Below are 13,305 nucleotides of genomic sequence, written 5' to 3'. Positions count from 1 at the left end.
GATCTATGACCGGAGGTATTTATTTGCAGGAGGGCTGAGGGCAGAGAGGACACGTCTTTTTTTATTGTCCACAAAGTATTCAATAAAAACATTGTGGGTTAAAGGGAAAGTTCACTGCAAAATCAAAAATACACATTTTCCTTCTTTTCTGTAGTGCTATTTATTAGTCTAGATTGTTTTAGTGTGCAACTGTTAGAGATATCAGCCATAGAAGTTTCTGCCAGTCTTTTTCATACAATGGAATAACAGGGCATTTGAACAACAATAACAACTGAAAACCTTGACAGTAATGCATATTTCCAGAAACCACACTGTCCATAGATCTTCCTGTGAGCAGTTTCATGTGGGCATACACAACTCTATGAAAGCACAGAAGGAAGCATACGTCTATACATGGACAAGGGGTTTGTACTGTGACAAACATTAATGGCATCCTCCTTGCCAGAGCTGTAATGTTGGCTAGCTCAGTAAAAACTCTTGAATCCTCTTTCATTCAGTGGCAAGGATAATGGAAGACCAGCTAAGTGATTCGTTGAGGGAATTAACTCGTCCATAAGTAGATGCACGCGTCCCTCTACACACTGATACAGTTGGTGGGAGTAGTTTGGTAGAAAGAAAAGAGTTCCTTCATGACACCGCTCACAACAAAGTCTGTGGATTATCTTGAGTAAGCGAGTCATGAGACACATTGCTGTTGAATTGTTCGAACAATGCACTTGTTTTTTTTTTTTTTGGCCCTGTGAGAGAAGGCCGATATCTCTACTGCTGATATCTCCAGCACTTGGTAACTCAGACCAAAAAAGTCTACATTTATTTATAGCACTAGGTAAGAGGGAAAATCTATAACTTAATTTGGGGGTGAACTGTCCCTTTAGTTTTCCACTGTTTTATCTCCAACACTGTAAATTACACTCTCATTAAAATTCAAATCAGCTCCTCAGATCCATTTTTTTATTGCCATTCCTATAAATTCTTGTATTTTATGGTATTGTATTGTGCACCTGTAAAGCATCTTCAAACTCTTGTTTTGAAATGTGCAGAAATAAAGTTTATTAAATATCTAAGCCGACTATTTTCCAAAGAATCAAGAATCAATGACTGTCACGGTGACTTACAGAAACCTTCAGTGTTCTGTCTTCTTCATAGGCTTTCTACATACTTGCTTTCATGGGTTTAAAATATATTGTTTGTACTGTAGATATAAGACACGCTTGACAAGTACAAAAAGTAAGCCAGAAATTCCAACACGTACCTGTTAAATGTGCCTAACCAACACACTGTATCGGCTACTATACAGCCAATATTATAGCTATATTGTTAATTTAAAATTTTTATAATCCCTCTTTCATAGCTCTTGCAAGTCTTTCTCAATATTACTAAAGCCATGCTCACTGGGTTTATAACAGTAATTAAATAGGCGTGCACCGGGTGTCAAATTATAACCACTGAAACAGCCTTTACATCATGATGACAGGGCAGTTAAGTGGACTTCCTGTGTGTTTTCTCCCTTGTAAAGAACAAGGGCGCCTGATAAGGGGGCCAGGGAGGAGTTTGTCATCTTTTGAAAAGCCGCCTGAATGTTAGCTGGTGTCAGCTTTTGTGAAGCTCAGTCAGAAACAACAATGTAACGCATTACAATTGTCAGTTTTTAAATGTAACTTCTTTTTTTTTAGCATTTCCATCCCAACAAAGTGGCGACCTATGAACCCACCACACCTCAGAAGCAGTTAAGGTTTGAAAAGCACCACTGAGTCTTTTAAGTGGCCCATGCTGCTGACCAAATCTGCTTATCAGTAATGACTCAAGCCTGAAACCCTCCAGTGACAATCAAGAGTCACATTCCACCTGACAGCAGAGAGGAAAGGGACTTTCCTGTCCTCCACTCCCTTTTTACTGATGCATGTCTGGCATTTATGAAGAAATGCTGCTGGTGAAAAGTGTCCCCGAGTGTCAAATATACTGTTACTGACTCTATAACGCTGTAATGAGATACTGACAGACCTTGAAGTAAAAAAGGCTTCTAGTCGAGACATGAAGAACAAAAGTAGCGGAGAGTATAAAGTTATGTCAAAAATGCATGAATATTTATTCAAATAAATACACACTCAACACACAGTTGAAATAGTAAATAATTTAAACAACACAAGCTGTTTGCCAGTAACACCATATCCTGGAAACAAATAAATTAACATCATGATTTTAGGAGTCATTCCTCCCAGGAGAGCAGACTTGAAATAGTTTTGACAATTCAAGGGTTCAGTCCTGTGTGTGGAGCTGCTGAAAGTCTTTCCCGTCTTTGGGTTTTAGATGAGTTGTCCCAACTCTCTCCGAGAGCTCAGCCCCGAACAATCCTTCATCTCCGGACCGGATGACCTCGTCTTCCTTTTGGTCCGCATATTATTTCTTTATGGTCCACTTTGACACTAGAAGGAGATAAAAGTCGTTAGTTTAGAGATGCTCCCACTGCGTCCAGCTACAGTTAATGTTTATTCATATATATTGTGAGCTCTGTGTCACGGTGTGTCCCTCACCATATTAGGAGTGGTTCACTGCCGGAGTCCCTACAGCGGCTCAGGGCGCCCTCGCCATGCGCCTCTCCTGCTGTCCGGGCGACGCGCTCTCATTGTCCTGCCGCGTTTTAAAGTCCTGGATGGCCTTTCTGTTTTGGTAATCGATCAGGGCCATTGTGATCACTGCATTCCAGCAGTTCTCCTCTCCAGAGCACCGGAAATCGATCTCCTTATTGTCTGTGGTCACGATGGTGAAATAGACGAACTTTCCGGTGCGCTCCACGCAGTCCACCTTCTTGATAGACTGCAACTTGAGCTCCTTGCCCTTGGAGCGCTTCTGTGTGTCGGCGTAAATATTGAGGCTGTCCGTGGTCAGGACGCACGTCTTCCTCTTCCAGAACTGGAGCAGGTTGTCGCTCCTCTTCTCCAGCTCTCCCTCCTTGAGGACCTGGCTGATCTCCGCCGCTGACATTTTCATTTTTTTATGTCGGGCAGGTTTGTGAAACTTCCCCTGCTGTGTCTGTCCGAGGAGCCCGAGGAAGGAGCTTCTCTGCTAGAGATTTTCGTAATCCAGAGTTGCGTTGTGAATGGAATAAGGTAGCAGAGGATTTTTATAGTCTACTCTGGCCTGGGCCCTTCCCACTTGACGTCAGATGACTTGGGAATGCATCAACAGTTGCCAGTGGAGTAATTCAAGGCTGTGTGTGGGCGGAAGCTGCGGCGGAGGCTGGGGGAAGAGGGCAAAGGAAGTCCTAACGTGGACCTAATTACACCCCCAACATGTTAATTACTAATCCACATCCTACTGCGGAGATTAGTCTGTTTGCCCACTCTGCAGTGAGTGATTCAGTCTAATACGGTCAATTACCAGATGTGCGCTGAGTGAGCTGAGCACATGCGTAAAAGCCAGTCTGGCTGTGACTTTAATATCAGCATTGGTTTCAGAGGGATTTTTGAATTCCCTGTTAAAGTTTATGATCCAGATTTTTTTTTTCCATGACAGCCGGGTAATTCATTCCCTTAATAAACCTTCACTGTGCCAAGTAGGTGCTGCCGTGCCACCCTGCTCTCCAGTGACTCTTTGACAAGGTAATACATCAGACTAAACTTGTTTCACCTCAGTGGTGTTTTATAAACTCTGCTATTCCTGTCTGTGGATTTCATGCTGCTGAAATACACCCAAACAGCCCACGAATACAGTTTCCATTCAGTGAGTAAAGGATTCATCAGATGTGTCAGCAGCTACAAAAACAGAATAGGTTATAAGGTTTAGAGAGCAAAGATAGGTATAAACTTCCTCAGCAGTCACAGACACCAAAAATGGACAAAAAGTAAGCAGAAATAGTTTTCATGCACTGTTAAACATTTAAGCTGCTTGAAAATCCCCAACTGCTTTGAAAATGTGAGGTAACAAATAAACGTATCATAGGCGCATTTTTTCAGTGCTGAAACTCTATGCAATGCCGCATCCATCAAGTTAAATTATCAGATTATGGTAGATTGAGTTGGATACTAAACTTCATTGTGATTCGCTTTTTATAAATTCTTATTATGATATAAAAATGAGGATGCTATTGGGAAGAAACAGCTAAAACTTCATTGTGATTCTATATTATATTATGACCTTTTTTAAGACATTCTATACTATGATTTTTTAAACATTTTTTAAAACATACTATAGAATGACTTTTTAGATGACATACAGTACAGTTTTTTAATTTTTTATGACATACTTCTCTACTACTCTCTACTACTTCTCTACTCATACATCTCTATTACTATGACCTTTTTTTTTTTCATTTTGATAAACACATTACACTGACTATTTCAATAAAAAATTATTTTTGTATCAGTATGTTTAAACAATGAAACAATGAAAAAGAGTCAGTTATAATCGTTTCCTGATTTTATACCCAGCTACCATTGACAATAGACACTGATACGTTTGTAATGTCAGGTGACCAAAATTCAATGTCAGGACAACATCTAACACTGCCAACATAAATTTGACAAAGAAAATACTGGATTCCCTCCTGGTCAAACAATGGACCAGCTCTCTACCCTTGCAGGATTGCAGGAGGGGTCATTGGACTTTGCCCATCCAGTCTACATGTGCTTTATAGAGTTGGCAAAAGCTTACAACCGCGTCCTGTGGGTCGACTGGAGCACTTCGCTTGGCCTGCTGCCCCCACAACCTGGCCACGGATAAGCGGATGAAAATGGATGGATGGATACTGATGACAGATGACTTTAATATTTTGTTGGTTGTAAGTTGTGTTATTCAGCAATCAAACCCCAGTGTCTGCAAAACGTCATGATGTTCCTCCCACACAAGGAGAAATTCTGATGTTACAAATCTAAAATACTGTCAACCTGATTCTCACTCCAACTAAATTTAACATCTGTCTGATATAAGAGTCCAACATCTGTTTGACAACATTTTGACATCCGGTGCCAGCTGGATACAGTCACCTGATACTGATGCAACCTGACGTGACAATAGCCAAAAATGAAAGCCATATTAAACGAGTGATATGCCCTTTGATATTACTGCACATAGGTCACATCTGCCGCCTCACTAACAACTTGCTGCAGTGTCACTCTGTCTGTCACCTGACTGGTTCAGTGCTGGTAATGCTCATGTCAGACTGACACTGACAGTGTATTACTGAGCTACTAGGGCCTGTGTCAGAGGCATCAGTCCAAAAAGTAGTGATACTACCGTTACCAAGTCTACACTTAGAGTACCGATGCTTGCATCAAAAGGATCCATTACCCCCCCCCCACCCAAAAAAAACTAATAAAGTGGTATCACCCAGCCCCAGCCTGTGAATCAGCAGGAGGACGTGGTAAGAAGGCAGATGTCATCAACTTATCATCACTCACACATACACAACCCTGAACCCAGTGTCCAGTTCAGATATGACAGCTAGGGTGCATCGATTATGTGCACAGTGGCGAACGAGTGCCAAGCACCACTTCAGGCTCTCCTGTCTGCTTCGCTATCAGTCTCCACTCTCAGACGTTTTGGAAACATCTCCCCCCCCAGTTTCCCTCCGGAAGTGAAATGTCATTGTGGACTCAACACACACACACACACATGCACACACACACACACACACACACGCACGCACACTTCCAGAGTTCTCCAGATATCAAGCAAATTTCTGGATGACCCTGTAGGGAATCAAACCACTTTGTGCCAACACGAGTTAAATAAAACCACCCGAAAGACTTCACACATCAACGCCACTGGGATCATTCAGACATTTGAGTGCACCAAAGGCGTAACCATGGTGAATCACTTTTAACGGCACATGCATGAGTGCTGACACTGAAGCAAGATGTGGAGGCCAGATTAATCCTCTGACTTAAAAGAAAAGGAAACCACATGTGTGTATTGAGTCAGACAACATGTTGGCTTCTGTTAAATAATGAGGTGCACCACTATCTCTTTACCACCCTTTTGTTTCAGGGTTTTTTTCTCTTTGTTGCCCAGCAGTATGTGTGTGTGATGTGTACATGTGTGCACATATAAGTTTCTGTGTGCGGTGGAGATGCGCAGACATGCCCAGGCGATGACTCAGTGTGCGGTGGTGTGCCTTACTTTGGAGGTGTTTGCTTGCTAAAGGAGGGCCAGGTGTGTTTGAGTGCACGTGTGGATGACTATGTTGTGTCTATCAGGATCATAATTTTTATTCTCTGTGACAGAGGTTGGAGGATAACAAATAACATGGGAGACTAGTGTTTAAATTAGTATGTTTTTCTGAGAAAAGATGGACAAGAAAGACTTTGTAAAGAAATTGTAAAACTAAATGAAATCTGAAGAAGCAGTAATGGGTTACATGCATAAAGTAAAATATATATGATCCACAGTAAACCCTCAGTCTTTAAACAAAACAACATGTCAGGCTGACATCATTTCCCTTTAATAACTCTTCACACAAGTCCAACAGCAGTAAAACTCAATGTGTCACTGTTTCCTTTGTTTTTCTGGCTTCTGTGAAAGCTCAACTTATTTTGTTGGGAGTCAGACTGTGTGACAAATGTCAGGAGGTGTGTTTTGACAACACTGGGTTCAAATCAGCACTCTCTGGTTCTCACTGTCTCCACACAGACAAAATAAAACTCCCAGAGACATAAAGAAAGGAAGTGAGATAATGTGTCACCTGCATCAACTGAGGAGGAGTTTTGATCAGGAAATGAGCAGATAAAATGTGAGCTGCTGAGCACAAGGACAACAAAACAACTACAAGTCTGTCGTCCTGTATTTGTTTTCTTCAGTGTGATGAGGTTTTGCAGCCATGGGGCACATGGGTGTGACAAGACAGCAGGTGGAAGGACCAGAAGGGCCCAGAGTTTGGTAGTCATGTTGGGACATGAAGTTGCAGAGTGTTTACTGAGTCACAGCACAAAACACCCAAAATACAAAAGACGGCAACTCAGTGAACCATACTTGAATTGACTTGTTTAGACTGAAAATAAATCAGTATGTCTTAGAGATTAATCTATTTATATTAATAGCCTGCTAGATTTGGGGAGGTTACATAAAACAGGACTGCAGAACTTTGTTACAGCCATTTAGAGCAAGTCACGATACATTTATACAGAGTGAACTTTTTTTTTGAAGGATTTCATTATTCATAATTGCTCAGTTTAAATGCATGCTTTATTCTTTTTTTGAAATATAAACCCCAGAAAAACAACACAATCCATTTTAAAAACCTATAACTCTGTTGAGCTCAGAGGAACTGCAGAGTCCGGTGGCGTCTGTATGTGGATTTATCGTGAAGTGCAATCCCTTTAACATACAAATAACCATGTGATTCACTGTTAATCATTATTGATTATAGCCGCTTTAGCCTGTAAATTGGTCTGACAAAGATTTTAAAATCTCCGATCAAAGAGAGATGTGGCCAGGACAGCAGCAATAAACTGTAAATAGGCCTAAAGGTGTGGACTATTAACAGTCACACCCTGCAGTTAAACTAAGCACACTTTAAGCACAGCTTTAAACTACATGATAATTACTTCAGAGAACAGTAAGCAGAGGTGGGAACAAGTCATTCTCAGGAAGTCAAGTCTCAAGTATTTGCAGTCAATTCCCAAGTCAACTCCAAAGTCCTTAACTTAAGTTAAAAGTCCTAAATTAGTCATAATGCACTCCTCACCAAATGCAATGCCATTGTATTTATTTGTTAAAACATGTTTTTTTTTAAAAAGGCACTTAGCTGTTTGGCTAATGTTAGCAAAGAATTAGCTCACTAACTATGTTAATATTAGCTTCAGCTTTCCATACTAAATTTCAACTGCAATTTCAAATGTTGAATGAAGTTGCAGCTCTGCTATGTTATTTTTGACCCGCACATTTTGCATACTGCAGTTTATTATTTGTTGCCCACCACCACATAGTTTAAATCGCTAAGTTGCAATCGGATTGATTAAAACAAAGTGGATGTGGGGGATTAAGTGTCGACTTGCAGGGAAGGAAAGGTATTAATGTTAGTGGATTCAGGAACTGATTCATGGCACACTTGACATGAGTCATTGGTAGTAAAATCCAAGTCGAGTTACAGGTCTCCTTGATTTGATCAAATCATGTCTAAAGTCATCAAAATTGTGACTTGAGTCTGACTTTAATTCAAGCATATGACTTTTTCAACACTCCTGATAGTAAGCAAAACAAAAAATCTTGTGGTTTTATATAGGATAATTAAGACCTTGGAAAATGTTACCATCAAATGAATAAAAGAAGTCATTTAAAATTAGGTAAAAACAACTTTTTTCTTAACTTGGCTTTTGCTTTTTTTGTTTCTTTCTGCACAGTGTTGCTGGTAAATTGATGTTGCATGTTTTTTGTGTGCATTCATTATGTTTACATATATTGTGAAGCCTCCGTCAGACAGGGAACTAAACATAGTCTCCTAACAATGGGGAGCAGTATGGATGAGCTGGCCTTGATGGGCCGCTGACAAGTACAGCAGAGCCCGCAGGTAACAGCTGCATACTGTGACACGTTTATGACTTTGGCTTGCCTCTCTCTCTCTCTCACACACACACACACACACACATACATGCACGCACACACACATACACATCCTCTTCTGCTCTTTTGCTCTTTGGTGACATGCCCTTGTGATGAGACTCCAGAGCTATTTGAGGCATTGTTCTGATAAGCCCTGTGTGTGTGTGTTTGTGGCCACGCTGGCATTCAGCAGCGTGGGAAAAAGAACAAATGGCTGATGAGTGCAGTGCAGAGTCAAACACAATACTGCAGGAGGAACCGATGGAGAACAATGAAAACAGACATGAGGAACTGGCCACGTACTGCATGATGGCAGTTAAAGATGGCCAACAAGAGGCTCAGAGCTACATCACATTATGTTACAGCCCCAGAGACTTATGTTGTGGTTGAATAACTATTAATATCTTTAAGTAGAAATACAAGAGTGTTAAAATCGGCAATTACAAGTAGACTTCCTGCATTAAAAAAAAATAGAATCAAAAGAGCTCATTATGTAGAATGGCTGCTGCCAGTATTTTATATATCAATAGGTTATTATTGCTCCATTGACAGTTAAGTAACATTTTAGATTTATAGCTGGTCGAGAAAGGGTTATCTCTTTTAAACTTGTGTGCTGTTTAATCTAGAGATGTTTTAATGCCATTTTTTCCTTCCCAATACTTTCTCATTCCTGCACGTGCATATCAACCGAAGAAAGAAATTAACAGCTGTATGGATGTAAAATGATAGTGAATTGCTGTATGAGAGGGCTCAGGTCAGCACCAAACACGAACAAATGCATACAGAAAATAAACGCCATAGAGCTTTCTGTCATTATCTAATCTGACAACACGTTACACTTTTTACTGGAAATTAGTTGCCAGTGGTTGCACGGCACAGCTTGCTGTGTAAGCTACTGTCAGAGGGCGAGTAATTGATTTTTCAGGAAAACTGTTGTTTTATCCACATGTGAAACTACTAAGTTTATCAATAACTTACATGGTATCGGTGATAACTGATCCAGCATTTTGGGCAGTATAGGAGGAATTTTCAATGTTGTTATCGGTTTTGGAACAACTCTAGTTTAAACAATAAAAATGCATATTTTTTAAGACAAATTTATATTTAAAATAGTAACCTGCAAAAAAAACAACAAAAAACGGCACTACAGCTTTTGGGTTAATGTAATCTAGAAAAACAAAATCATGTCTATCTAAAATGTAGTGAAATGGAAGGACAGTAGCCTAATTAAATTATGTGCAATTATTCACATTCCTTAACTAGCCATATGTATCTCCAGAATGCTGTTTGGCAAGAGGAAACTATCTCATAAATGTCATTGTATATTAAACACTCTAATTATCACATGAAGCACAGCTCTCATACAAAGGAGTAGGAACTATGCAGTCTGCAATAACCACACTTCCTTTACACACACTGCATGAGCCACCTGAAGAGACTCCGGGGAGAGATGTGATCTAGCGTGTCTGCTCGGAGAGTCCACGCGTCATTCTTGCCAATTTGACTCTGCAAAGAATGGCAGGTATGCAGGTCTGTGATCCTTCTCCCTGCCAGGAATGTTACATTGACTTTGCTGTCTGCATAGCTTCTCTGCGGCTTATATGATAAACCTAGAGTCTTTCCATTGAACTAAAACTAATCTGTGGTGGGAGTAAGGCAACAGACTGGACTTCTAGGGTTGATGGTTTAGCCTCTTGTAGGCCTGTACTCCATGACCAAAAGGTTTGCGACGGTTTATCTATCACATTATGCAGAAACAAAGGTCCAGTGTGTAGGATTGAGGGGGATATATTGGCAGAAATGAATTTTAATATAATAAGTATGTTTTCCTCAGTGTTTAACTACTTCTTCTTTACCTTAAAATCAGCTGTTTATATCTACATAGAGCAGGTCTTCATCTCGTCATGTTTCACCGCCATGTTTCTACAGTAGCCCAGATGAGACAAACCAAGCATTGGCTCTAGAAAAGGCCATTTGCGTTTTTGCATCAGTTACCATACTTTGCAGCTCCTCCGTGACAAGCAGCGTCAGAAAAACATAGATTTTTTTTGTTGTTGTTGTTGCTTTTTACATAAATAGCTTTATTCAGGGTTTTTACCAGTTTACATCATCAGACCTGTTTGTTGTGAGCACACATTAGCAGGAGCTAAGCTAGCAGCCTGTCTGTGACACACCAAACGGTGCAAGAAAAACACTGATTTGTAACCTGAAACTGTTTTATTCAGTGTTTTTACCGGTTTAAATCACCTGGATGGTTTGTTTTGGAGAGGAATAGACCTTTTCAGATAATTTGCCATCTGGAAAAAACCTCCAGAATCCTAACTGGGTGAGGTTTCGGCTGGTTGCAATCTGCAGTCTTCACTGCAATATGCCACTAAATCCCCTAAATCTTACACACTGCTCCTTTAAAGCAGAGCGCTAACACAATACCTTATTGTCAGATAATCCACATATAGCCTAGCGGGACATTGAAAAGGTGATGAATTAGTCAGGAAATTTTCGCAGTAATTGCTCATTTCTGCAACAGTGAATCAACAGGTCTGAATTTGACTAGAGCTCATTAATCAAATCAAGATTCACTGAGTGATTACCTTGAATTACCACCAGGAATGTAAAGACTTCACCAGAAATATGTGATGTGATGCAATATTTGGAGGGAGAACAAAGCATAAAAGTCTCTGTACGTACAAAAGAAATTTTTGTCGTGTCAATTTCTGTCATGGCCGTCAGCATTTACCTTGAAATAAAGGTAAGCATGGCGCAGCATGTTAAGTATGCATACTGTGCATGCAAAGAAGCCTGGCCCCTAATTTCATTTTATGTAACCTAGTTCCTGTTCATGTAGTTCAGGTCTGACTGACAGCTTTATCTGTGCTCAGAAGTTGAGGAGCGTGATTCAGGTTAAACATGCCACACCTTGTTCCTGTTCATTCACTGTTCATTCATAAATCCAGACAGAGGTGTTCTGCCCTGTTGCTATGCTGTGATTGGGTGTGGAGCTTACTTTCCCACACATACCAGGCAGAAAGATAACGAGTGATAATGCAGAAAAGCAAATAAGATTATGGTCAATCATGTTAAGCACACAAGGATAAACATGAAGGAACAAAGTGTGCCTGGTCGACAAGCCACTTTAATGTAACAAATTCAAGAGAACTTTCTGATAACTGGTACATTTGGCATACTTTTGAATGTTTTCCTTTCTTCCACAGCTCCTTCTAATGTTTCCCCAAAATGTGGTTTTAGAGAAACAGTGACGCAGAGGTTGGACCAGGTTTTGATTCCACTCCCTCGTTTATTTAACAAAGAGTTTCCATACTCTCCCCACACTGTCACACTGCCTTCTCTCCCAGTCATCCAAAGACGTGCCAGTCAGGTAGACTGAACATGCTCCAACCCAAAGCAAAAGAAATCAATAAACTAATTCAAAATAATGCATGGGTAGTGTTTTGGTCAACAGCTGTCAAAATCTCTCCATATTTCCACAACCTGACACTCACATACAACATTAAACAGTGCAGAAGAAGATGATGGGGGGATTAAAAAGAGTTTTGGCTTGAGGCGACAGGAAAGACATTGTGAAACCCGTGCTGAAGTGTTAGTCACATCCTTGTTTGGTCTCACTCTTGGAGGCGATTGTGCTCCACTCTCCCCAAGGACGCTGATCTTCCTGAACATAGTTTCTCATGAACCCTTTGCAGTTTGTGGCAGGTTTTGTTTACGCACAGCAGGTGCTGTCGGGAGAGGTTAAAGAGACAGCTGAGCTCTCCCCTTTGCATGTTTACTGCTCATTCATTGGTTGACCTTTGATTTAAATCTACATTAGCATTATGTTCCTCAAGTTTTGCTTTCACTAATATGTTGGTATTAGTTTTAAGGAATCTTTCATTTGAAATGAAAATTATTGTCATTATCCGCTCCACTATCACCACAACAAAGTCCAGGTGAATTCTGAATGACCTGGTCACCAGGTTTCCATTTTGAAGGGATTTCCATTAAAGGAACAATTCACCCACAAAATGACTGTTTTGTTAAATATGTGAAGAACACATTTTTCTTGCATGTCATTCCATGGTCAAAAAAGAATAAAAAAATGGAAAAAATAAATGAATGAATTGTTGATGAATTGGACAATTCAAGCAATGCTGCATTTACTAACAGCGAAACAATAAACAAGTTCCAAACAAACTTTCACACAATGTTTGCAGTATCTGAGTCTTATTTAACAAGCCATATGCTCAGGACTTCCCAAACACATGTACAGCAAACTTTTTTTACAGGTACATATGTTTGAACTCTTCTCAATGGCATGCATAAGCAATAGTAAGGTTTTAGCATAAATGCATGCGTTTGGGAAGTATCATACCACCGGGTGACTTACTGCTTGAATTGTGTGAGCATTTGTAAGTGGATTTTTTGATGGAAGTTTTGCTGTTGTAAAATGTAATCACCCTTTGCTTCAATTCTTTAAAAGCTTTCTTTGTTTTTGGATTCTTTGTTCGCACTGCAGACATCTGAGAGAAACAAAGTTTTCTTCAAAAATTCAACACTTTATCACTTTACTTTAAAGGTTAAAAAAATACATAAATAAATAATATTTAACATAAGACCGGGTGAGTAGCTGATAAATAAATGACAATTTTGAGGGTGAAGTATTAGGAGTATGAAGAGTCTGCAGCCAGGCTAGCAGCTCTGTGAGGCTGCACTACAGGCACAGCAGTGCTTTGAACTGAATGTTAGGGTTAGGATTGCTAACATGTTGAGGCGGAG

General features: G+C 40.1%; 1 protein-coding gene across 1 annotated transcript; it reads right to left on the bottom strand.

Moving 5' to 3' along the window:
• Positions 1-2,062: 2,062 nt before the first annotated feature.
• Positions 2,063-3,119, bottom strand: phlda2 (pleckstrin homology-like domain, family A, member 2). The gene is made up of 2 exons (XM_042496570.2): positions 2,532-3,119; positions 2,063-2,423 (listed from the first exon to the last, which is right to left on the bottom strand). The coding sequence occupies exon 1, from the start codon at positions 2,986-2,988 to the stop codon at positions 2,572-2,574; it is 417 nt and encodes a 138-aa protein (XP_042352504.1). The 5' UTR covers positions 2,989-3,119; the 3' UTR covers positions 2,063-2,423; positions 2,532-2,571.
• Positions 3,120-13,305: the final 10,186 nt, after the last annotated feature.

This window comes from Plectropomus leopardus, chromosome 7 (assembly GCF_026936395.1).
Source record: "Plectropomus leopardus strain MGB_pleo_1.0 chromosome 7, ASM2693639v1, whole genome shotgun sequence".
Classification (NCBI taxonomy): domain Eukaryota; kingdom Metazoa; phylum Chordata; class Actinopteri; order Perciformes; family Serranidae; genus Plectropomus; species Plectropomus leopardus.
Note: the sequence above shows the minus strand (reverse complement) of the source record. Positions and strands in the feature narration are given on the sequence as shown.

Coding starts and splice junctions, on each gene's coding strand:
- phlda2 (XM_042496570.2), bottom strand. CDS start 2,988: ATGAAAATGTCAGCGGCGGAGATCAGCCAGGTCCTCAAGGAGGGAGAG.